At 33.0% G+C, this 25,813-nt stretch overlaps 1 protein-coding gene across 1 annotated transcript in view; it reads left to right on the forward strand.

Moving 5' to 3' along the window:
* Window positions 1-25,813, forward strand: part of LOC111044022 (xaa-Pro dipeptidase) — a 132,736-nt gene that overhangs the window by 99,632 nt on the left and 7,291 nt on the right. Inside the window, 6 exon segments of the mRNA XM_039421097.1 lie at window positions 10,976-11,023; window positions 15,725-15,786; window positions 16,520-16,564; window positions 20,838-21,107; window positions 22,865-23,013; window positions 24,541-24,641. Coding sequence (XP_039277031.1) covers window positions 10,976-11,023; window positions 15,725-15,786; window positions 16,520-16,564; window positions 20,838-21,107; window positions 22,865-23,013; window positions 24,541-24,641 — 675 coding nt within the window.

Below are 25,813 nucleotides of genomic sequence, written 5' to 3' on the forward strand. Positions count from 1 at the left end.
TCGTATCCGCGCTCAGTTTTTTCTTTGCGGGTACTATATTGTTTCCGAAGTGTATTGATTTTTAGTTTAAAATGTTGAAAACATTATTTTTGTATTATATCATATTGTATCATGTTTTACTGCATACTGCTTGTTGTTTTGTACTTTTGGAAATAAATAAATTTCAAATTTCAAATATTTCAAAATTCTTCACTTTTATAATTCAACACATTTTTCAGAGAGATGTTGTCATCCATTGTCGGTGTCGGAGTGGGTGTTTTCTGTTTTCTGCTAGCTGGATCGCCTGTCCTTGATCCAAGGTCTTTGCCACAAAGAGATGCCAGCAGGCAGGTAGAAGCCTGTGGACTGTGCAAGTAGCAGAGCAAGTCGCCGATCCTGACTGTCCTTCCCTCAGCCCTAGTTGGTGGAACTCTACCTATATTGAGTTGTATGGTGGGACGGCGGGGCGGGTGTCTTTGAAAGCTGGCATGCCACAGAGGGTAATGCCTCTCACGGTTCAGGGCCGTGGCCGGTGCAGCCTCCTGCTGTACAGCGGAGTACACGCATTTGGCTATAAAGCAGTTGGTTGGTGATTCGTCAAGTTCGCTGTGACCTCCACTTCTCTACAATGCTTCTTCATTGTTTATTCAACCATCCTTTCGTCAAGTAATGTTATAACTATCAAAATAAAATTCGTCTCAGAATTAAGTAGTACTGCAAAATAATATTTAAAGCTATTCCACATTGCTCAATTTTATAGTGGGGTCTCTCAATTAGGACTGAGTTTATTATTAGCAACCTCTTTTATATGTGTATTATATCTATTATTTATTTATTTATTATATAGAGTAGACAATACAGTAATCGGAAAAGAAAAAAAAACAGGCTATTGCCCAAAACTTCTTCAATTTCCTAATTTAAAAAAAAAATAATGTTCAAGTATTTTAAAATAAACTTCTCTGGTTGCAATTCATCGGCAATCAGATTCAGAGATATTATTATTATTATTATTATTTTAATGTATTGTCTGTATACAATAATAAAACAATTGAAGCGTACTTCAGTATTCTAGATTCTATGGTTTACTTCAAACTGATGTAATGCGTGAGGAATGCTCTCTCAGTGCGAAATAAATCTCACTTTGACGAGTGACATAAGCAAATAACTTTACATTTTTCTATGAATCAGTAAACAATGATCATTGTTCATGAATTTTCAAACCATAAATTGGTCAAAGGTTTCATTATTGTTTACCACACATTGCATTAATTTGAACTATATAGGATTTTTGGAAAAATGTGTTTTCAGTAGGCATGATGCATCGGTTGCATGGTTGCGTCGTTGTAAATGATTTTATAATTTAGAGATTGGAGCTGCTTTTTGCACTGAGCCTAGAGATATAATTAAAACGAGTTTCTACATTTGACTTAAGACTCGAGTTGTCAGTTGTGGGTTTGAGAGTTTTTTTTGTATGCTCGACGATAACTTTCGTATCTTTTATCAATTAACCTTGAATTTTTCTAAATGTCCGTATGTTCTACAATAACTTTTGAAGGGTTCGATCAATCAGCTTCAAATTTTGAATACATATTCTTTAAACCATTATACAGATCGAGTTCGTTGATCTACGAAATTTATTAATCTCTTCATTCTTTTGGAGGATGTAACAGAATAACATTGGAAGTACATAAGAAAAATATTATAGTAATGCATCATTAGAAATAGAAAATCAGCTGGATTATTAATTGCATGCTGGATTAATAAATAACTTACTGGAACTACAGTATTTCTCTTTTGATTCCCACTGCTGTCAACAGAACAGCTTACAGAATATCAGCGGCGAGGTCTCGCCAGTAAGTGAGTTTTCAAATAAAGTAGATGAACTGATTACCCATACTCAGGGTGAAACTTCATTTGAACTAGAAATTAACTGTAGATCTAATCACTATTACTTGAATATCAAGTAGCCCAGCCTTGGGAAATAAAACTGTAGCATTTAAACTGAAGATTCAAATTAATAATATTTCCATGTCATAATTATTATTATTCTTAGTTGTTTTTCAAAGGTGCTCAAACCAGCTTTGTTACTTATCTACTTATGCTTGTTAAATTTGATAATAATTACAAGTTGTTATTGCGTCCATCAAGAAGGATTGGGATAGATATCTGTAGTTTGACTTTGTGGTGGCAGATATTTCGTCATTACAGATATAAAATGATCGACTGATGAATTATTTAATACCTCGAGGAAAATTTCCTATATTGATTATTTATTTAGCAAAGCATAATTATTCTTCAAGCTAAATTCGGTTGAAAATTGAAATTAACCCTTCACTACACATTACACATGCGGTATGTAACCAGTAATATTTCGAAAGTTTCAATTCGTACTATAAAAAGTCAGATGTCTGTCGAAGTAGAAGGTCAATATGACATGACTTTGCATGGGCTGCTAAGAGAACTTCAAGGATCCGTCGTGCTTTTTGCTCCACACAGCGATTCAACTGTGAAGAGGAGAAAAGGAATTCAACATGTTCTAGATACATAATATAAATTCTATATTGTATCGTAAATTTTTCTATGGAAACCAATTCTAGCCTGTCAATATGATATTTTCAAAAGAAGTGTGTGCTTATTTCTCATATGTGGTTAACAGAAATGTGGTTGTTTGTTACCTGGCACCTCTATTTTCGGATTGCAATAACATGTTGTGCTTGTATTAGCTGTATGCATAGTTATTAGGTTCAGTCGGACTGTTGTTTGTTGTTGCCTATCCTGTGTACAGTATTTATTAGTGTGTGGCTGACATCCCACATGGCCTCGGTAGGTCGCTGCCTTCTGCCGTCTGCCATTCCAACATTCTATAGTGGATTCACTTAGAACTGGCAGCATTCCTCATTAATAGCATCAATGCTTCCCATTCACCCAACGCTGACAGTCTTACTACATATGTAATGCTGCCACGTGGCCTAATGTGACCGGTCGATGATGTCAAAAACTGGATGCGATCCGGCCACAACACTATTTCACATCGGAATCGATGAAACGCACAATTCGTGATACGACGCAATATTATCACGAGACGCAATACGTAGTAGCCCACGCCCACGGTATTACATAGTCATTGCAAAAATTGGCTGGTTTGCCACGATGACTCAGTATTGTATTATACGGTTTGTTCTATGATAGAAGACAGTATAATGTAGTGTTAGTATGCAATGGGTCTTGCAAGACCTGGCAATACATTGTCATTGTGATAAAGAATCAATAAACATCAGAAAAAATACAGAACTCTCTCAAATTTTGTACTGCGCATAATAATTAATTATGTACTTATGTGATGATGGGGTTTATTCCGAATAAATTAATTTGATATTGCACTGTTATTTATGAGGGCTATTCTGAAATGAAGGTTTTTCAAAGGCCAGGCAATCTCTTGTAATATAGAAACTCATCTTTCAAAAATATCAAGATATGGGTTTCAATGGTTATTTGTTTAAAGCTAGGAGCTGAGAGAAGTTGGAAAACAGTGATTCAATTATTTTAGTTGAACGAAATGATTTCAATCGTTTGTTTTTCAGTGCAAATCATGTCTGCTGGTGAAGCTGTAGCCTATATATACTTTAAGGACGCGTATTTAATGCGTTTACGTATATATTTTTATGCGTTTCTCCTTGTAGAATCAAGTAAATCACTCTTTTTTCAAATTCTAGTGGTTGGTTCATCAACCCTAACCTTAAAATATTCTATTTATTCTAGAATATGAGTAGTTGTTACATTATTAGATAGCTTGAAAATCACGCCTCGGAGATTCTGAACCAGAGAGTATAAAAAGTAAGTCTATACATTCGTTATTCTATAGGCCTACTCTCTCTGTTTGGAACCCACCTGAAACTGTTGGTACATTCATTTTCATCATCTCTCCACATGCCTGGATATCATGTTGTGGGCATCCACAATTCTCCACATTTCTTTCCTTTGAGCAAATCTCCCAGTTCAAGAAATTTACTATGGTATACCGAGGTTCAGACAAGACCGATCATCATTGAATATTGTATCAAAGTTTCCTAGTTCGTTCAAAAGTGGTTCGTCTCAAATTGTTTGTTTTAGATGTTGTTCATATTTTATGTTTATATTGCATCCAAATTCTAAATGTATTTCTTTTCAATTTTATAGTGCAAAAGTTGAGTAATCAGTAATAGAGTTTTATACTTAAGATCACATTTGGACTTTTTCACATATTAGTGAGATAAACTATAACCACTACTAACCAACAAAACTCCTTCAAACTATGACTTAATTCAATACCTTATTGATAAGGTATTGATCTCTATGATATCTCTATAACTTCTTAGGAGTTACTTGAAATTTCACTTACAATATTTACAGTATCTCATATTGTAGATTGATGGAGCATCACAAGACTACAAATCCTAAATTATTGATTTTAATCTTGGAAATTGTTTTCGAATCCTTTGGGTTTACATTATTTTTCGGTAATCGTGAGTTTGGTTGCATAATGCCAGTCACAATGAATGGGCTGATGGTAGTGAAGCGTCCGAGGTTATTGCTACGGGAAGCATGGCCAAATACGAATGACCTTACAGACCGTGGTTTGCAGACCGTGGCAACCGCTCTCTCTTGCTCACTCTCTCTCTCTCTCTCTCTCCGCACTAATTCTCCCTCCATTCACACCCACACAGGATCCATCTTCTGGTGCTAAACTATTTATTGCAACATTTACTTATTTTTTTAGATGTTCAGCTATCAGCTTCTCACCAAGATTTTTTGGACAGTTTGGTTTATATAAAAATTAGTCTCCTACCCTTCTATCTAAACTCTGATCTGATGCTTCATCTACACACATAGCCACATCTATCTTCTAATAAAGCCTAAATCCCAATTCATAGTTAGGAGATCTCAGTATTAATCTTCCCACCATTTAATCTTAGTTTCGATTCTATTATATTGATCGTAGATTAAATTCATTCTAAGATTTCAATCTTAGATTAGATTAATTAGATGTTAAACTTTCCATCATTATTTTCACGGTTCCGTATTTGCTATTTATTCTTCGGTGGTGTGACCTGACTACTGTGTAGAATAATAAATAAATAAATATCCTTATCTATTCAGCTTCAACTCAAATCAGTACAAAAATGTAAATATTGTTTAAATTGATCAGAAAGTTATCCATGTATTACAAAATGAATAATTTCGTAACTCTCTGGAATGTACAACAGACTTGAGATCAAAACAGTTAGTTTCCTATTATAATATTTAGAAAACAGTCCAAATTTGAAGCTAAGGTATAACCAATTTACTGATCACTCAACTTTTACACTTCAAAATTTAAAATTAATACATTTACAATTTAGATGTAATAGAAACATAAAATATCTAAAACAAACAATTTAAAACGTACCACTATCCAATGAATTGGGATAATTTGATACAATTTTTCTGGTTAAATTGTTACCAATATCCATGTATTACGTTTCATATTATCCATTTTAAATTATGTATTTTCACGTAATACGTGCAATAATTGAGATCGAGAACAGGATGCTCAATGCTCAGCAGTCATTCAGCACAGCTATATGAAAAGTGGAACGATCACTGGGAAAAATTGATTCCGTCCTATGAGTCATAGGATAACTTGAACTTTCCTTGTATTTTGCGTCATTGGATACATGTATATGTTGGTTTGTCTAAATATTAATGTCTGATCCACGAGCTGAGGTTCGCTCACATTCTGAAATTATGCAACTACTGTTTATTACTATTTCAACTTTTGTTGACCATTTTTTCACGCGCTGTCACACGTGAACACGGGGAATGGTTTCCAATTCTCCTGTTTACACGTTCCAAAGAAACGTATTGCTGGTTTTTGATCATTGTTTACTTGAAATAAGTGCTAAAGCGGATGGATGGCACAAACAAATGATTGAATGTTGTCTCGTCTGAGTGCTGATAATGTTTTAAAATTGACAGATCGGAGTTCGCAGATGCAAACATTTGGAACTCTCTAGAAACAGCATAACAAATAAGCCACTATCTACGTTTCCTGAACCGGGGTTTTTTATGAACTTTCGTGCATCACGTAGGCCTACACTGCACGACTGCAGTGATCCATACAACATAATAATAATAATTATTAAAACTATGGCTTTCAAAGCAACTTGTGTTATAAGTCATTTATAAGTTCTCAGCTTGTCTAATACTTTATTCTTATTTATCTTGAATAGAATTATTGTTCCAGTACTTGGCTACCAGCATCTCAAGTATATGATACTTTCAATATAATACTCTAATTCAATTTGAATTTCAGTATTCGTTTAGTACTTGGCCACTTGACCACCTCAAATTATTTGATTAATATTATTAAGAATATTGTATATCACAGATAAACATTATTTATTCATGATCTTCGATCATGATCAGAGAGTATAGAATGTAAGATGTATAGAATGCATAGAATGTTACATTCTATCTTCACTGATCATGATCAGGAGAAGAATGTTGCTTTATTTTCCTTTTTTCAACCACAATGTGGGTTTCTATGATCAAATTTCACTCATTCCATTATCGTTCGTTGATATCTTTTGTGATGAATGAGAGTCCGACCCGTATCTTCCAATAATGTGTACAATGAAATTCAATCTCCTTAATTCAGGAGTAAGTTATGATTAATAAACTGAAATGTTCTCTTCTCTCAATTTCCAACATGGAATGTGTTCTACTAAAAGTTTTTCAACTATGTAGTTGGTGATAAGACTTGGTGAAAACGTTATTCGGTTTAGTATTACGTGTTTGCTTTATCACTTATGTAGTTTTCTCTGATATCGAGTGTGTCAAGGGCATAAGAGAATGTGAAAATTTCTTACAACTCAGTACCTAAGTAATCAACTGGGAATGAATTATTTTGCTTGATGGCTGAATTTTCTCTCTTGAATGAAATCAATTTGTTACTTAGCTACTGCAGTATTTCATGGCCCGAAACACTGATCTACCTCACCTTGAAGTCATTGGGCCAAATCTATTTTGATTTGAACATGCCATGAGACCAGTGAAGTAAACATTGTTGACCTTCTTCATTGTTCTTCAATTAATTATTCAAATTTTGTACGTATTTAGCTTCCTACTCCGAAATAAACAACTATTTTCTAGCTGAAATGAATGGATTGAATGTAAATTGTCAAATTCCACATATGAGCTATGAAATTCGCCATATTATAATCTAAATCTGTAGATATATGGCTATTGAAGTCATAGTTTTATATTATAGATAACGAATAATTGTAATCTACTCTACATTGGATGATCGAATGGAATTAATCGATTTCTGATCTATCCATAACTAGATGATCTGTTCCTTAAAACTGTTTTTTTTCAGAAATGTTTTCTTTCCTGTTCAAAGTTTGGTATTGTAATCATGTACCATGTAGACCAAAAACCCCTCTAAAACTGGATACAAAAAACGTTTCAAATATCGTCAATAGTTTAAGATTAAATTAGCCTATACATACTCTGATTAAAACATTTAATTAATATATTGGATATTTATTTTCTTTAAAAAAGTTTCTGTATTATTCATTCCTTCAGCACGATCACTAGTCATACACGTACTATTTTAACTTTATCGCCGGGACTTAATGAGGAATTGATGAATTTTTGAAAATATAATTCTTCAAATATCCTATCCTATTATATTAAGCGAGCAATTTCTGTATATATATGTATATTTATATATTTATATATTTATATGGTTATCTGGTTATCTGGTTATATGGTTATATGGGTATTAATTTATGTTCAACGGATCTAGAAACGGCTCTAACGATTTTCACGAAATTTGGAACAAAGTAGGTTTATGATATGAAGATTCGATTGCACTAGGTCTCAACCCATGAATAACTCGCTGAAGGACATTAAAAGGATAAAAACGTCCTTGGAAAAACAGCTGTAAATTTTGTCGTCTGTCGATACCGTAATGGAAGAGAGTGAACGAGTGCATGTGTGTGGGATCATCCAGCTTCACGAGAAGAAAAATTCAGCAAGAGAAACTTATTTTCGTTTATTTCTAATTTTTTTAGAAAAGATGTTCACTTCAGAAATTCCAAAATAGTAACTAGATGCTGTTAGTGATACACAGTATATTAACAAATAATTTAGCAAACATAGTAGCTAAATATTGAGTGATAGTAGCTTAACCTAGATTTTGATTTGGACTGTAGTATAAATTTGAAAAGGGATAGTTTTGGGCATAAGCCTGTTATGCCTCCTCATATAACTGTAATAGTATATTTCGCACCTAGGGCCGAAAATGAGATATTTCCGGCTAGAAATCGGTTTTTAAGTCCGAGGCCGTAGGCCGAGGACTAGAAAAAATTGAGAGCCGGAAATGCATTTTTGCCCATGGTGCGAACGCTATTTTTCGCCACACCAAAAAAAACTTCCCAATATATAAGAAATTAAAAAATAAATAAAATTCGAACAGCCTATTTTGATAGTTTGAATCTTGGTTATGACAACTTTTACTGTCAATTAATTTCAATATTACTAATTAATAATTTACAATAGTGACCATATTTTTATACTATTAATATTAGGCGCAAAGCATTGCGCCCGGTGCAATATATCATGGATAGATGGATGAATAGAATTTTCATTACTATTTTGAAATAATGTGATGAAAAAATTAATATAATTGCATATTTCACAGTTTTGTCTCAAAATATATCTAAAAAATTGATTGAAATTTAAATTACGGTAACTAATATAAAAAATAGGTAATAAAAGTCGAAATTCATCGACAAAAAAAAGTCATTGACCGAGATTCGAACCTAGATCATGTTTGTTATTCTCTGAGCTTTGAGTTCTGATGTATTACACCTTTACGCTCTCGGCCATTGCGTACTTTTCAAACTAGGGGCCTGACTGATAACACTTAGCATACACGTAGGCCTAATACTGTACACTGTAAACTGGACTTCTAAAAAAGTTTACTTCACTCCTAAAAAGCGTACAACATACTTTGGCTCATGACTTATATTATTAAAATTAATATCATTATCTTTCTCACAATAAAATTTTCACTCTGAATCACCTAAGTCAGGTAACGTATGTAGGCTACTATAATAATATAGTGAAAGTTATAGCAGCAAATTTGAAGCCGGTTTGCCGGCATTTTCACAACAAAATATTGCTCTGAAAATAGTTAAATCATAGAGAAAACATTTGAAGATTCAATCTTGAGTGGGCCTAATGTTTTCTCTATATGGTTTAATATTGAAGAAAAATTACCTAAAAGTTTTAATAATGAATTACGAAAAAATTACTAGGAATTTTTCAGTCAAGGCTGAGTTTCACCAGTACGCTTACCTTAAACTTCAGATCTCTGCTGCATTTTCTTATTATTATTGTTGATTGTATTGCATTAAGAAGTGGAATTCGATAATAAAAAAGAAACAATTATTACTCTACCTCACTTTTAAATATTGATACAATTATTGTACTTTGATTTCAAAATCGATTCTTCACTTTTAAATACCGTACTTGCGATACGTACCTTTCTGACAATGGACAATGCAGCCAACATTATATTGTTGAGGCTATGGAGATATCATCGTATTCTATTGTTTGATATCAAAAACACAATAATAAATATTAAATTATGAAACAGTAATTTATAAAATATATTATAGACATAATACCGCGATTCACGATAAATAATTATATAGATTATTACAGTCGTTATGAGATTATCTCTCTATGATTTTTGTGAGATCGGACACGATCAGCTGTTATTCAAGGTCATTTTACAGCCCTAGGGCCGTAAAGTTTTACCGGCCTGGTCGGAGAACAATCACTTTCGGCCTCCATATGACGCACGTAAACCAGCTCATTACATCCAAGTGTGGCGAAAAAAATAATTGTACGACTAAGAAAATGAATAAATAAATATAAACTACAAATTCAATCTTTCAGTACAAATTTTCTATACTTTTACACTCCAGAGCAAAGCTCGGTCCCCCGATATTTGATACAGTATTACATAAGTTGAAGAACATGCTGTCAGCATGATCTGCTTCCAGTTATTATCCAATTACTCATTACTATTTGATTCATCGATCTTCTTAATTCAAAACTTTTCGGACCAAAACCGAATAAAATTCACATCGCCAAAACTTTGCATTTGAAATTCAATCAGGCTTGTTATTCAACTCTTCCGAAAATCGCAGAATCAATGAATGAAGCAGAGTTGGTTGGCATATTATTTCAGTGTTGTTTACGTAATGGTAACGTGGATCTTTCAATTCTTGCATGTGATGATAGTGATGAGAATTGATTGTCTGAATAATAATTAACGTTTGAATGAATAATGAATGTGCAGCCCAACGCTCTTTGTTGGCTATTTCTGAACATTCGAGGCAATTCATATCCATTCCCCTCAAACGGTACCGCTCTGTTTGACTCACCAAAATCTATTTTCAGTTCGAGCCTCAATTGTTGAATGATTCTCCAGCCGGGCCACGTTTCGGAGCCCGTGATAAGTCACATTTATTCACCACTCGTGATATTGTTCTGTTGCATGTATTTTATTCCCTACAGTTCTTGGAAAAAAGGCCTAATAAAGTAAGGTACTCTGTACCTGATTGGTCGCAGTACAATGATAATTATAGCACCTGTCCTTTAGATCAAATTAGTAGCAGTTTTGAGAGCAATTCACTGCAGTCGTGGGTTAGCGCACATAGTCTAAAAATATAATTATAATATAGTCACCCATCGAATCTATTCTACTCCGTCCTTATATTTTTTCATATTCTTGTTTGTATCATGTTCCTCAACATCACATTTTTCTAGTATTCCACCTTTGGTTACATTTTTGTTTTCGAAATTGGACTTATAATATAGAAACTGAAAATACAAATAGTTGTTTCGTCTGTGTATTTAGATAGAACATTTTATGATTGCTACTTTTCATTTTTTTCAGATAAAAGATGTGATCAAGAAGAAAGCACCAGATATGCTTCTAACATTGGTAAGAAGTTTTGTATAATTTTATCCGGGTAAAACGTTTCTCAATGGAACGGTCAAGAGAGAACAGTACTCCTCCTTCAACGCCGGTGGAATGGAAAACAATAACAACTGAGCTGCTTAGAATGAAAGTGGTCCAAGTCAAAAATGTACACTACTAGGCTCTTTACTGAAATGGGTTCATTTTTAGCTGCTCTATTCAGTGTGATAGTAGTCCAAGTCAATAGTTCAATACAATGAAACTGTTTCAAGATTATCACCTGGATTTTCTAACAGCTTGTTTTGATAAAACGCCAATTACTAAAAAGCTTGCTATAGTGCTTTATAGACCACTTTCATTCTAGGCAGCTCAACTGCCATATCAATATACAACAATAGATCTGTTCTTGCCCACAATTAGATTGTACATCAATAAAAACTGGTATATGCCTACACGATTTAGATATTTGTCGCATCTTGATAAGCTTTGCAAGAACTGAAATTAGATTGCAATTTGCAAGAGACCCAATTAGATTCTACAACAATAAAAACTTGTATATGCCTTCTCGATTTAGATATTTGTCTCATCTTTATAAGCTTTGCAAGAAATCCATGTTGCACCGAGAGCTGCAGAGTATAGACTATCCAATAGTTGGAAATTAAAACGTCGATGGACCTCTAAAGACCACGGAAAGTCCCCGAGTAAAATTGTAAGTGTGGAATAAAATCACTAAAAATGCTGGGGGCAAATGCTTCATTGCACAAGGATCACAAATGTGCTAAATCTACTTGCCAAAGGGTCTCGCAGTTGTATTATTCACTCTCGAACGTTTCATGCCCCCATTGAGATAGGTTTTACCCGTTGTAAAAACCAATTTGAATATCTTCTCTTGTCCAATATCCAAAACTGTCCAGTGTCTTTTCCGCCATGCATTATATTGAAGAGGGTATTCAGCCCAATATTGATCAAAAAGTTGAATTTAACTACCACAACATTATCTTTTTGATTTTCCAAGTATAATATTAGTTTCTGTACACGGTATTCTATAATCTCTACGCGAATTTACTTGGATTTTTCAAAATTCACCCAAATGTTCCACATTGATCATTTATTGAGAGCAGATATTCTTAACGTTGTACATTTTAATAATAAGGTACACACCAGAGATAAATGGCAAGTATTTATGAAATAATCATGCTCCAGTTATTATTGAGAAAAACAAGAGCAGAAGATTAAGAAACAACAGATTTGTGTTGTAATGAGTTTATCTGTTTATCAGCCTGAATTGAACGTTTTTATAGGCTGATAATAACTAGATCAACACTCATTATTAGCTCATAGTATTATCGGTAAAAACTTATTTTAATTATGTAGGGCAATTCCTTCCTAGCCTACAGCAGAGAGATCAATACTACAAAAACTACAGAGATCACCAAATTCAATTTAGGACTGATTCGTTTTTGGTGGTGTATGTAGAAATAAAAATCATCTGGATCTAAACAGACACTCGTAACATACTTTATCAGATTATTAAACTATGAACTCTGCTTATACATTCAAATACTGTTATCCAACAATACTCGTATAGGCTACTGATTCTGGAAATAGATGTTTATTCTCTTTAATATTCCATGTCCAGTGTATTATACTCTGAATAAAACAAGTGGAGACTTGGGAAAAATATCCCTATTGCCAAAGTATCAACCACTAATAGCCTATCCGTCTTTTTCTTTTTGTAATATAGGCTACGACTAGCTTCGGTTAACTCGAATAATTCATGTACCATTTTGTAATTCAAGATGTGTGTAATAAATATTAGGCTAAAGTACTCCCGTATTGAGGCTAACTGCGGAAATATGGTATATTTTTTACTCCAGTGATGTACTAAAAATCTTAATTTAGAAAGGAAGGGAGACTTTATACACATGTGGTCCTAGTCTTACTCCTACATGGTCATTGATGCTGAAGGAAATAGAAAAATTTATTATGAGAACAGGCTTCAATAGTCTGCTATCAGCTATATAGCAATGATAGTAGTAGTAGTAGTAGTAGTAGTAGTAGTAGTAGAATATTATACATAGTAACCTGCTATAGTAATATTAGTACTACTATACTAGTAGTAATGATATAGTAACATGTTATAGTAATACAGTAAGTAGTAGTAGTAGTATATATAATACAGTGATAGCCTTGTAGTCAGTAAGAAAAATTCAGCGCTGTGTACTGTGTAGCGTGGAAGAGCAGATAACTATAATTATTTTGTACTTCTTGTGTATTTATATACTGAATACTGTTCTATATATGGAAGAGCCGCGGAGTAGCGATCTTTAAATTCCTCAGTTCCACTTTCAACCTCCTCCTCCTACTCTTCCACTACCTTCTCCTTCTTGCTCATCATCTTCGTCTGGCGCTGGTGTTTGGTGTTTGTGGTGTGGACGGAGAAGGAAGGGGCTTTGTTTTGGTTTGGTCGAAGCTTCTCAAAACATCCGCAGACGAGCGTAGCGCCACCCATCGAGCCATCTGGCAGCAGACAAGCATTATTGCATCATTATAATGTTTACTATATGACCTCGCCCACTCCTTATCAGCTTATCACACATTCGATATTGCACTGCAGCTCTGTTTACAACAATGTTATTGTTGTTGTGAACTATAATATTATTAATTTTAAATAGCATTCAAGCAACAAACAAGGTTGTTTTCGAGTTTCATCTCAACGTAATGGAAGTGAATCACATTAAAATATATTATTCTCACCATACATGTACCTAGGCCTACTGATACCACCTTGGTTCACATCAACATTCCATTACACCATTTTATCCAGATTTTTCAAAAAATATTTTTCACACACCGTACCGTACCTGTTATATGTATGCTACATGTACGCTAGGAACATTTTTTCAGAAATAATCTCAGATAACTTTGGTAACATAAACAGGGAAAAATGTCACCATTGCAGAGTTATTTACAGTGTCACTTTCTTGTTGACTTGTGTTCGACTGTAACATCGAAACAGCCTCTGCAATTATTCTATTTAAATACATATAATTCTACAATATTTGAAGATTCATTTAACTTCATTTTTGAAAATGTTTAGTTTCCGCAGTTGACAAGGATAGTAATAATATTCTCTGTAAGAATTAATTATTGCTTGTTTCTTGGAAAATAATAGTTTTTTTTAAATAGCATTTTAAAAAATTTCTCCATGTATTTTTTTCTTTCTGGAGCAATTTCTCTGATGGAGACAACAAAACACTGTTCTTATAAACATGGATTTGATGTGCAGAATGTGCACTCTCACATTGGCTCATTTTGCAGATCGCTCTAACCAGTAGATTTATGCTCGGTTCCACCAAGTTCAGTCAAGACATTTGAACATGGTCAAGCCAGAAGCGATTTCTAGTAGTGTGCACTGGAAAGGGAATCATCGATAGAAGGCTAACTCTCGTCATAGAAGACATACGTTCCTGTTAGTGTACCTGATCTGACCATTTTCAAATTCTTGGCGTAACCGAACACCAATAGCTGTATTTTACAAAGCTATAGTGTAAATGTGTAGAGGTAAAACGTGTGATACAATAATAGATGTTGTGTCTATCATCATTCACTCCGACATGATGGTACTCCGATATGTGGCTGAGAGATTAGTGTGATACACACAAGGGGGAGTGCTGTTCCATGTAAAACGGATATTTGTTCATAAAGTGAGGGCATAGATAGTTCTATAGTGAGTACACTTCGATCTGTCAGCATTCAGTATGAGTAACGATAACATCTAATTATTTTCATTGGTTGAATAGTGACACTTTGAGGTGAATCTCACTTCATAAACAAACATCAGGGACGATTCAGTTGTAGGAAAGGTAGTCTTCCCAGTTTCCCTTCCATTTGATCTAATCAACAGAGCAGAATTTGTTCAGAATTCGTATTCACAGAAGATTCCTCTCAAAAATAGAAAGGGCTTCGCTGGGGGGTCTGGGGTCAAGGCAAAGAGCATGCACATAGCACATAGTAAAGCCAGCCAGGCTTTGTATTGATTTCCTCCACCCCTATTCTCTTTTCCCTCCTCTTCTTCCAACGCGAAGAGGATAAACGCAATAAAAGAGGCGTTAACTTAATGGACGCTTTTTATAACAGCACCCTCATCCTATTAACACTTTTTTGTCGAGTGAGCTTTCTATTATTACATTTTCTTAGCTTAGTACTGGAACAGAATATTCTTGAAAGGAGGATTGGGACCCAAGATAGATATTAATAAATGACAAAAGCACGCTACCCTACTATTCTATTTGTAACTAGAGTAAAAATATCATCATTTATTACGAGCCTTGAACGATTTTGAATATTAGAATTTCATTGGTATTGGGAGCATTAGGTTTTTTCAATTGAACTCCAATTTTCATAATTCTGATTATTTGTATTACACCGTACAAAATTACAACATAAAATTTATCACAATGCAAACATTCTGACGAATCATTCTAGCTTATATTGAAATTGAATTCCAATAATTTGATAATTGAGCTGAATAATTATTATTCCTATCTGTGATTATAGACTATATTGCTGAAATGATTCATCTTGAAAATGAGTGATTGTATTCTTCCTTGAAATATAGTCCTCTGGTACTGTACTCTGTTTGCTTATTATTATGGTGGTATTAATGAGTAATACACTCTACTAAATAATTTGTATGGTACTTTATCTAATTATATTTTGCAGTTTGGACTCAATACTGACAGTGGTCGCACCTGTCAAGAAGCTGTTTTCAGTGGCATCAGCGAGTGAGTATTAATATACCTACAGCTATTACACAACTTTCATAACTTTACTATTGTGAAGAAGATGGTTATCTATGTGATGTATATTTTGCACGAATAGTCATAATATACTACTAACCCCTGTTTTTTACAGATCTACTAGACCTATATTTACATCAATAATATTTTGTGGAATTAAAATACCGTAATAAGCTGGTTGAAGCTTGTAATTTTCCATCTATATTACCTTGAATATTTAGAGAGATGCTTTTGTTGAAAAAAAATCATTATTCAGTTTCCCATAGCCTACAGGTACCTAGTATAGGTGCCTCTGGGTATTATATTGTTCTGAATAAGAATAATTGTACGTATATGTTCATCTAAAATATCAATGTCCAAGTAAATAAATTAACTTATTTGAAATGTTCTATTGTAAGAGAAAAACATAGTATCCTACATTCTTTGATGAAACACTGTTTTATATCTCATTATATTATATCATGCAAATAGATAGGATTATAAAGTTTGTCGGCTGTTATTCCTTGCCGTAATACCTACTCAATGTCAATTCCTATAGTGACCTGTATTAGCTCTTTTATGTAGCCCTATAATTATCAGCAAATATTTGAATCATTATTTATGTCGCAGATGTTGAATAATACAAAAAAAACATAAATATGTGTATGGGTAATTAATTTAAAACTGTATATATAACATTTAGAATTAATTTAAATGGCCAATTGATCTTATTTTACAGATTCAATGTAAACAACAAGATCTTGCATCCTGAAATTGCTGAGTGGTAAGTTGTTTGAAGTTATATTACCTACTATAAAATATTGGTAGAACATAATTATTGCTCTTGTACAAATTCTTACCAAATAACTAAGTTATCCTTTTTTAATACCGTGCAGTCCTTTTAGTTGTTATTTTGTTGAGTGGTCAAATGATTTTTAAGATACATTATAGAGTGGACAGTGGACAACGTAATTATTGTTTTATGAGGGTTCTTTAACGGAAATGAGTTCATTATTATGGAAAATGGTTCAAGCGGATAGTCACAGTTTGAAAACCCCGGGCAAAGATATGGCTGCTCTATAGAATTTCTAGAACGCATTTATTACTCAAAACTTTCTTTCTCATCCTATTCCTATTGTATGATGAGAAGTTTTTCCTTCAAATTGAAGACTTTTTATTTATAGAATAATCACATTAATATTTTTCAACCTCCGATCAGATCATCAGATGAGCTCTTGTGGATTGAACGAATGTTGACATGATAACAGTGGCATTGGCGTTTGTCTTTCAGTAAACAGCTGATTAGTTTTGGTTGCTTCTGCTCCAATTTGTTGTTACGCAAGTTGTGTTATTGTTTATTTATATTTGTGATATTTTTGCATTTTAATTTTGTAATTAATTTGTTATGAAATGGCATGGACATCTTTATATTGCTCTAGGCTCCCCTTCTCAAAGTCATTACTGTACAAAACTATACAAAGTGCTTATCCATCTTCACCGGGCCTAACCTCAACACCACTAAAGAACTGTTTATCATTTAGTCATTTTCATAGAAAATCAAATAAGCTCTAATCGAATATTGGGAGTTCTTTCAAGATGGATAAATACTAATATTCATGCTGTTAATGAAGAAGACTTATTGAATATTGTCCATGGCTTTCGTGCTTTAGATTTCAATAATCAGGGTATTGATAAAGCATTAGAGAGATATGTTAAAGCAAAAAGTATTAAAATTCAGAACCCTCTATTGATGAAAAGTATAGCTGATTATTGTCTACAGTTTAGAATGAGATCCCCAAGTTTGTTGCAGGGCGCTGCTGAGTTTTTGGCTTTGAAAGGTGATACACTTTCTCCCAGTGCTCTAAAATCAATCTTCACATCAATTGGTTGCTTAGATTATAGACCAACCAACGGTCTCCAATTTTGGCAGGCATTTGAATCTGTTTTTGAACAGAAGTTTGTTCAATTTCGTCCCGATGATGCTTTAGACGTTCTCATGGCGTGTATCTACCTTGAAAAATATCCTCTCAACTTTGTTGCAAAAGTATTCAATCCTAATTTTCTTGATAGGATACATTATTCTCAAAATGAGAATGCTATAGATATAATGAGATCGAAATTAAAATTATTGGATGCAGCAATGACATTGGAATGCAGTTTATATGATGGTCCTCTTCTCCCAAAGGATAAATTAGCGAAAGGTATTTGGCATGACAATAGAATCAAGAGATTGCTTCATTTCATTTCAGACAACATCAATGATGTTTTCGGGCCTATGAATAAGATAAGTTTATTCAATGTGCTACCGCAGTTGCCCCTGAACAACATCTACCTGATAGATGCTCTTGTATATCCAAATAATTTGAGTCTTGCTATGAATGTTTTTAGAGATTGCAGAAAATTGACTGCAGTTCTGGTGATGCTACCTGAGTATTATTGTAGTGATGGCTCGTTGATAGGTCCCCAAGTAATGAGAAAGAGACATTTCAAGAAATTGGGATTTAAATTGGTTACTTTAGAGTATTCAATGCTTGCAAGGCTGAGAGTGCATCCTAAGGAGTTGAATGAGTACTTGAATGAAAGATTAAAAGTGGCTGAAGATGAAGCTAAAAATGATTCACAGAAAAATCAATGAATCAGTTACTGTGTCATGCGCAGTCCGATAGAAGTTGAATATTCTATTTAAATTTTTTAAAGATTCTGTATATATGAAATTAAACTTAATTTACTAGTGTATTGTAATGTCTTACAATGATTTTGACAATAATGCTTCCTTTTGAGTAAAGTGTGAATAGTAATAATATGATGTTTGATGAGCTTATCAAATATTTCCTAACAAAGAATATAAAATATCCAATTCAATCCAACATAAACCTGATAATTTTTCCATAATTAAATTTTTGGAGGTATTCTAAGGTTGAAATCTTCAACTTTTACAATTATCTGACAATTATCTTGGTAGTTTTTGCAACGACCTTCTACTTTTCAGTGCTTGTCAAATCTTATTCATTCATTATAAAAATATTCCATCTATGAGAATTATTATCATAATCTTTTTAAATTGGATTTCAATATCTACAAATTTATATAGCCTAATTGATTCCATTTGGATATACTAAAATTCAATTTGAGACAGTTGAGGTTCTCAATTTGATAGACTTATTGTTCATTAGATTATTTCAAGTTCTATAATTAAGGATGAAATCAGCCACTTCTATTCCCTTCTTTATTTTCCTTGATACCATTAACACTCAAATCAGTATTATTAACCGAAAATAGATTTCCAAGTTTTGTTTCACGTTGTAATATCTCTTAATTTTTTCAAGTAGTGTAAGTTGTTTCTAAAAACTGTGATACTGTTTTAATAATTATCATTTTTTTGTTTTACCGTCTGTGAGTGTAGGTAGTTTTGTAGCAACGTAATTATCATGCCTAAGTTTGTGAAACTGTATTTTGTATGTATATAGTCAATACATGATTTTGTGAAATTATTCTGTTTCATGATTTTCCATATATCATTAGGCCTATTACTATATTATTTTATGAATTAATGTAGCTAAGAATAAGTAACAAAAACAACCGCTACATTAATTGATTGAATATAATGAGATAATAAAGATTCTATAACCAAAATTTATTTTAGATGAATTACTAGTTGTAATGAGTTGTTTCAAAAGTAATAACAATAGAGATGCAATGATGATCATCTAGTAAATTATAAACAAAAATAAGAATGACTCTTTACTAGAAATTGTCTCAACATTTGACTCCTAATACTAATTGTTACTTGTGAACTTTATTATCAATATCTAAAGGTGCTATTTTAACTAGAAGAGTTGATGTATTAAAATCTGATGTCATTTTCCTCTAGAAATTCGTACTTATTTTTTTTGAAAATCAGATGTAAAGAATATATTTATCAAGCATCCATGTATAAATATCAGACATGAAAGAAGAGGTTTTCAGGGATTTCACCTCCAAATGGGATTGATGTTTAGCAGAAGAGTGATAATTCTTCTATTCCTCAGTAGCCTACCTATTCTATATTCAATCCTGTGTTCTATCACAACATACACATATGGTGAGTTGTTATTCAATTATTACAGTTATCAGCATTTTTTTCTCAATTGATTTATTGGTCAATTCTATATTTTTTATAAGTCATTTCTTACTTCTATTCACCCATCATGCTACTCTATCATTATGATTCGTCTTTTACTAGTAGCTGTTTATCACAATCACATAATATCGTAGAATATACTCAATCTGTGATATTCTTATTGATGAAATCCATCAAGAATTTAACTATTTACTGTATATAGTATTTATTTATCTATTCAACTTCCAACGGTACAACACCAATTTTACATAAAAAAACATAGAAAAACATATACAAGCAAGAAAATATTTATATGTTGACTGAGTGTATTCATACATTCCCATTTCCCAATGATATTCATTCCTATCCTTGATGTAGTTGACGCATTGTGTACGGCACTGTAAAAGACAAGTTCGATCATTATACCTTTCTTCTATAACCTATGTCTGTTTCTCTACTTCGATTAATTATGTATTCCTTACAATATCAATCTTCTACATTTTTTATTTGATTCTACTAATTCTTAGTTCTATTGTTTCATAAAATTCTTGAAGCAGTTTTAATGTCAGTGTTGCAGCTGCAGCTATTTCGCTATATATATATATATATATATATATATATATATATATATATATATAATATATATATATATATATAGATATATATATATATAGATATATATATATATATATATATCTATATATATATATATATATATATATATATATATATATAGATATATATATATATATAGATATATATATATATATAGATATATATATATATAATATATATATATATATATATATATATAATATATATATATATATTATATATATATATATATATATATATATATAGTCTAAATGTCTCCATCAAGCAAAACTTTTAAAATTATCTAACTATTCATTTCTACTATATCTATTTACGTTTTTTAATGATTATAATTGTGTTCCAGCCGAGTGGTGAAGACTCCATTGGAGATAGAGGTGATGCGCTACGTGAACAAAATCAGCTCTGACGCACACAAGATGGTGATGCAGAAGTTGAAGATTGGCATGTATGAGTATCAGGGAGAGGCCATCTTCCTCGACTACTGCTACTTCGTCGGAGGCTCCCGTGCTGAGGGTTATACCTGTATTTGCGCCTCTGGTGAGAACGGGGCTATTCTACATTACGGTCATGCGGGAGCACCCAATGACAAGAAAATTCAGAGTGGCGACTTGTGGTAAGTGAATTTATTCATTATTGATAATTACGCTGTAATTATGATGATGATTATGATGTAATAGGATACCTGATACCTCTACAACTATATAATATTTATTAAAACAGGATTTAGAATCAGCACAGTAGTTTGTATACCGTATTTGAAATGATTTGAGATAAGGATGTACAGTCATACTATTGAACGAACGAAGCAAAGTTCCAGTTCAGAATTTATTTAAGGTATACAAACATACCAATATATAGTATTCAATATATAGGGCATAGAGAATAATCGACCCAACCTGATAAATTTGACTGGAGGTGACTCGTAGCGATTAAATTTCTTATAATGCATTCTATAATTTTTTGTAATGTGTATTTATAAAGAGGAATAAATTAATTTGATTTGATTATAAATAGATATTTATCGAGGAGAAGACACAAGATCTTATATCAAGAATTATTCAGAATGTTCATGAATAATAATAATTGAAATAATTATAAATGAATATCTGAGTTTAAACTCTTCATAATATTTGTTACATTGAACTTACAGTTATCAATGTTCACAATACGAATAAAGTATTATACAGCAACAGTTTTGTAAAGAACCTTATAAACTGTTCTATATGACTACCATTTTTTTGACACATGGCATACATAAAGTCCTTAGTCGAGTCCTTTTCAAACATTGATTAAATGATTTTGTCTTCAGTATTTCAAATCCGTTTCTGAATTTTGCAAGGACAGTTGGTAGCGGAGACTCGTAAACACAAACCTTGATGAAACAACCAAGGAAAACATTGTATGGCGTTAGGTAAGGTGTTTATGTGGAGAACATGCACATGCGCATAGGAAGCTGTATCAGCTGGATTTTGACATTAGTGCCAGTGAAAGTGACCGGCACAGTGAAAATGTAATTTCCATTTGTTCTGATTGAACTGCTCCCACTCAGCACGGCCTTGCCAATATGAATAATCAAATTTGAACTTTTGGGAATAATATTTCTCACTGTCACGGTCACTGGTGTGTGGGAATCTAGCTTTAAGTGGCTCATAGACGAGGAGAGTAGAGACGACAAGTGACTGGCGGGCAGTGGTGTTCATTAAGTCACTTTTCATTCACAAATCATCGGTCTGGATGCATACTGGAAAAAAGTGACGTAGGTAATGCTCTAGCCTTCAGCAACTTGCTGTCTATAAGGTGCTTTACACCCAATTTCAACCAATTCTGGCGGATTGCGGCGAAGATATTGCACGCTCATGCGCAGTGGTGCCAACAAACGAAACTGTTCAACTTGATTTTTCTCTCAACATATAATTCCAAACTTAAAGTTCTATGTAGAACATATTATTAAGGGTTAAAACCCTGTTATTCATTTCTAAACACTTTTTATATCCTGATTGATTTTATTTCGAGAAACAATGTATTTTATAGTACTGAGCAGATCTTTGCTATTTCAGTCATGTATTGAGAGATGTGAATCTCTGGCCACTATCTCAAATATTTTGACACAGAATCTCCGTCAATGTAGGATTTTTAATTTATTTATTCAGAATCTCACCTTCTATCGATGTATTAATCTAGTCGGATGGACACGTTAAACTGTCGGTCCTGGCTGAAGTATAACAGTCGTAAGGCCCAATGACGGCTTAAATGATATAAATTCAGGCGAGGTGGAACTTCCATCAGGAACTCCCCACCAATAAAAGCCATTCGAATATTATTATTAATCTAGTCATCTAGTCTGATGTGATATCTCTGAAATTTTTACAGCTTGTTTGACATGGGAGCAAAGTATGCTGGCTATACTGCGGACATTACTGTCACTTTTCCAATCAGTAAGAAATTCACGGACGACCAGAAAGCTGTGTACAATGCTGTTTTGAACGCCAGAAATGCTGTTATCGCAGCTTTGAAACCAGGTAAGCAATAGTATTAATAATTGTGTATTGTGCAGGTAAAACCATAGAGAAAAGATATAAGAAGATATCGCATGGTATAGGGCGGTTATGTTCCAAATTTCATTTTTAACTCAAGTTAATAGTCCTAGTAGTTGTTTTTTGTAAAGCTATGTGACGCTGGTAGTCTCTCAGTGCTGTTCTTACTCTATCACCGGGCCAAAATAGTAATAATAGACAGTATTCGACAGAAATCGGCTTGAGTTAACAAAAATTAGTTTGAAACTTGGACCATAAACATCTTTTACTAGATGGGATATCTTATTATACTATGGGATATATCTTTTCTCTATGGTAAAACTGCTATCTTTTCTCTATGGTAAAAGTGGCTATTGAACCTAAATATTAGGTATCAATGAAGTATGCTTGCGCTAATACAGCAGTAAGTTGAGAGAAGTACCAGTGCGGGATGCATATACTTGAAAATTCAAATGATTCTATTAAACAGTTTGGAGCTGTCTTTTTGATCTGCTACTCTGAAGAAGGAATTGAGAAATTATTTCTAGTGGCTATTCAAATTTATATTTTCCAACCAAGATATTGTGAAAATCTTTATACTATTTTTCACTGATTATTATTTCAATTCTTGATAGCCTACTCAATTTAAATAAGTTACTATAACTTATATCTCATATCTCCTCTGACATACAGAAGAATAATAAGTCAAACTTGGACTGTATTATCTATACTTTATTTAGATGAACTCATTCATATACAATTTGCCTTCTTCAACCAGTTAGTAGTCGGATTATAAGACTATCCACGATTATTCAAATCAAAATCTGCTATGAATTACTAAAATTTTATCAATGATAAAGTCGTTTTGAATTTGAATATTCCAATTCAGAATCTGTTAAAACTTATAATTTGCAAATTAACATCTTGAACTGGCTTCTGTGACAACTCTAAAAATGTGTGTAAGCAGGGGATATTATAGATTTGGATTCAAGTATTCATATTTACTGAGAGAGATCCTTGGCGTTGTTCTTGTTGCAGCACAGTTTGTGTAAATTATTCATGGTTTGAGGTAACTTGTATTGAAATTCGTTTAATTAATGATGATATATGAATAAGATAATTATTTTAGAAATCCTATCAGTTTCTAGTAGGCTACTCCGTTATTCTTAAAAAGACAATTCTATCGAATAGAATGACAAAAATAGGTACTGATGTTGACAAAATACCTTCAAACCACCTATTCTATTCGGTACCATGTTGAAAATCTCAATTCTTGGGTTATTAATTAGTTGAATTTTTATTCAGGGTTTAAGGCATTTTTGTGTGAATGCCTGTTGTTTTATCTGAATTGGATACCTGGTTGTTTTATTGGAATTGGAATACTGGTACCTATGTATTAATGTATATGAGTAAATTAATAAAAATCAATCAATCAATTGATGTCTTATTAATTTTAGACCTGATGATTTATGCTGATTTCATTATTCTCTCAATTTGTATTACATAAATCATACTTATTGATGTGCTTTGCAGGTGTCAGTTGGGTTGATATGCACCGCTTGTCCTTCGAGGTGATACTAACCGACCTCAAGAAATATGGAGTTTTGGTTGGAGATGTTGATGAAATGATTAAAGTGAGTGAATTTTATTAATATCATGGTACTTCATACCTATCGTGAATTATTGAAGTCGTAGTGGTAAATAATCATAATATTATATGGCCTGGCTGACTCAGGCTTGGCGTGTCAAGCCTCCCTCAAGAGCTTTTAAGGATGCTTCTAGCTCTGGTATTTGAAGCTATCATTTAATATGTTGGGGAGAATTTTTTCAAGAAAGCTTTAAAAGGATCAGGTTTAACACTATGAATCCAATATTTTCTAATACCACGATGGTGATTTTTGTTGCCAAGCTTTTAGATTGTTAGTACGGTATTGAGATTGTTAGAATTGATAGCAGATAGAGAGTCTGCCATATATTTTTCTCTGGTCACTCCCATGTTTTGGATTGCCCCTTGAACCGTTGATCCCGGCTAGCTCAAAATAGTTGTTGATTCCTACCAGAGACTGTGGAATGTTTAAATGTTTATATGTTGCGCATTAACAGCGAAACGCGGAAATAGATTTTCAAGAAAATTTGACAGATATGTTTCTTTTTAAATTGCGCGTCGACGTTTATACAAGGTTTTTGGAAATTTTGCATTTCAAGGATAATATAAAAGGAAAAAGGAGCCTCCTTCATACGCCAACATTAGAGTAAAAATCAGACCATAGAATTATTCATCATAAATCAGCTGTCGAGTGGATTATAAATCGCATGCAATTCAATGGGCGGTGTGAACAAAACGAGTAGGACAAGTAAATACTTGAATGACAAGTAAACGCCAAAATTAAAGTGAATAAAACAAGTATTTACTCTTTCTCGCGAGTAAATAACTTGAGAGGCTAGTAAACCCCCGAAAAATTCCAATTTTGGTGTGAATAAACGCAAGTAAATACTTCTGTAGCAAGTAAATACTCGTCCATTTGCAAGTCAACCTGACCCCAGACTTGCAGTCGTACTTGTACACGAGAGATGGCTGCATTTATGAACCTGCATGGTGTGAAACGTTATAGAGACCGGCGTGATATAAGTCCCGATCTATCTAAGGGACTATAACGGTTTGAGAGCGAAAACGTAAATTTTCTCACTTCGTACTTTCTTGATGAAAACACTGATGCAAGTGGTGGAGGATTAAATGCAAGGAAAAAGATGGAAATTTTTCTGAAGATATCTTGGTGATCCAGGATTCCAAAGTAGTGTTGCCAAC

The sequence above is a fragment of the Nilaparvata lugens genome, chromosome 2 (genome assembly GCF_014356525.2).
Source record: "Nilaparvata lugens isolate BPH chromosome 2, ASM1435652v1, whole genome shotgun sequence".
Classification (NCBI taxonomy): Eukaryota; Metazoa; Arthropoda; class Insecta; order Hemiptera; family Delphacidae; genus Nilaparvata; species Nilaparvata lugens.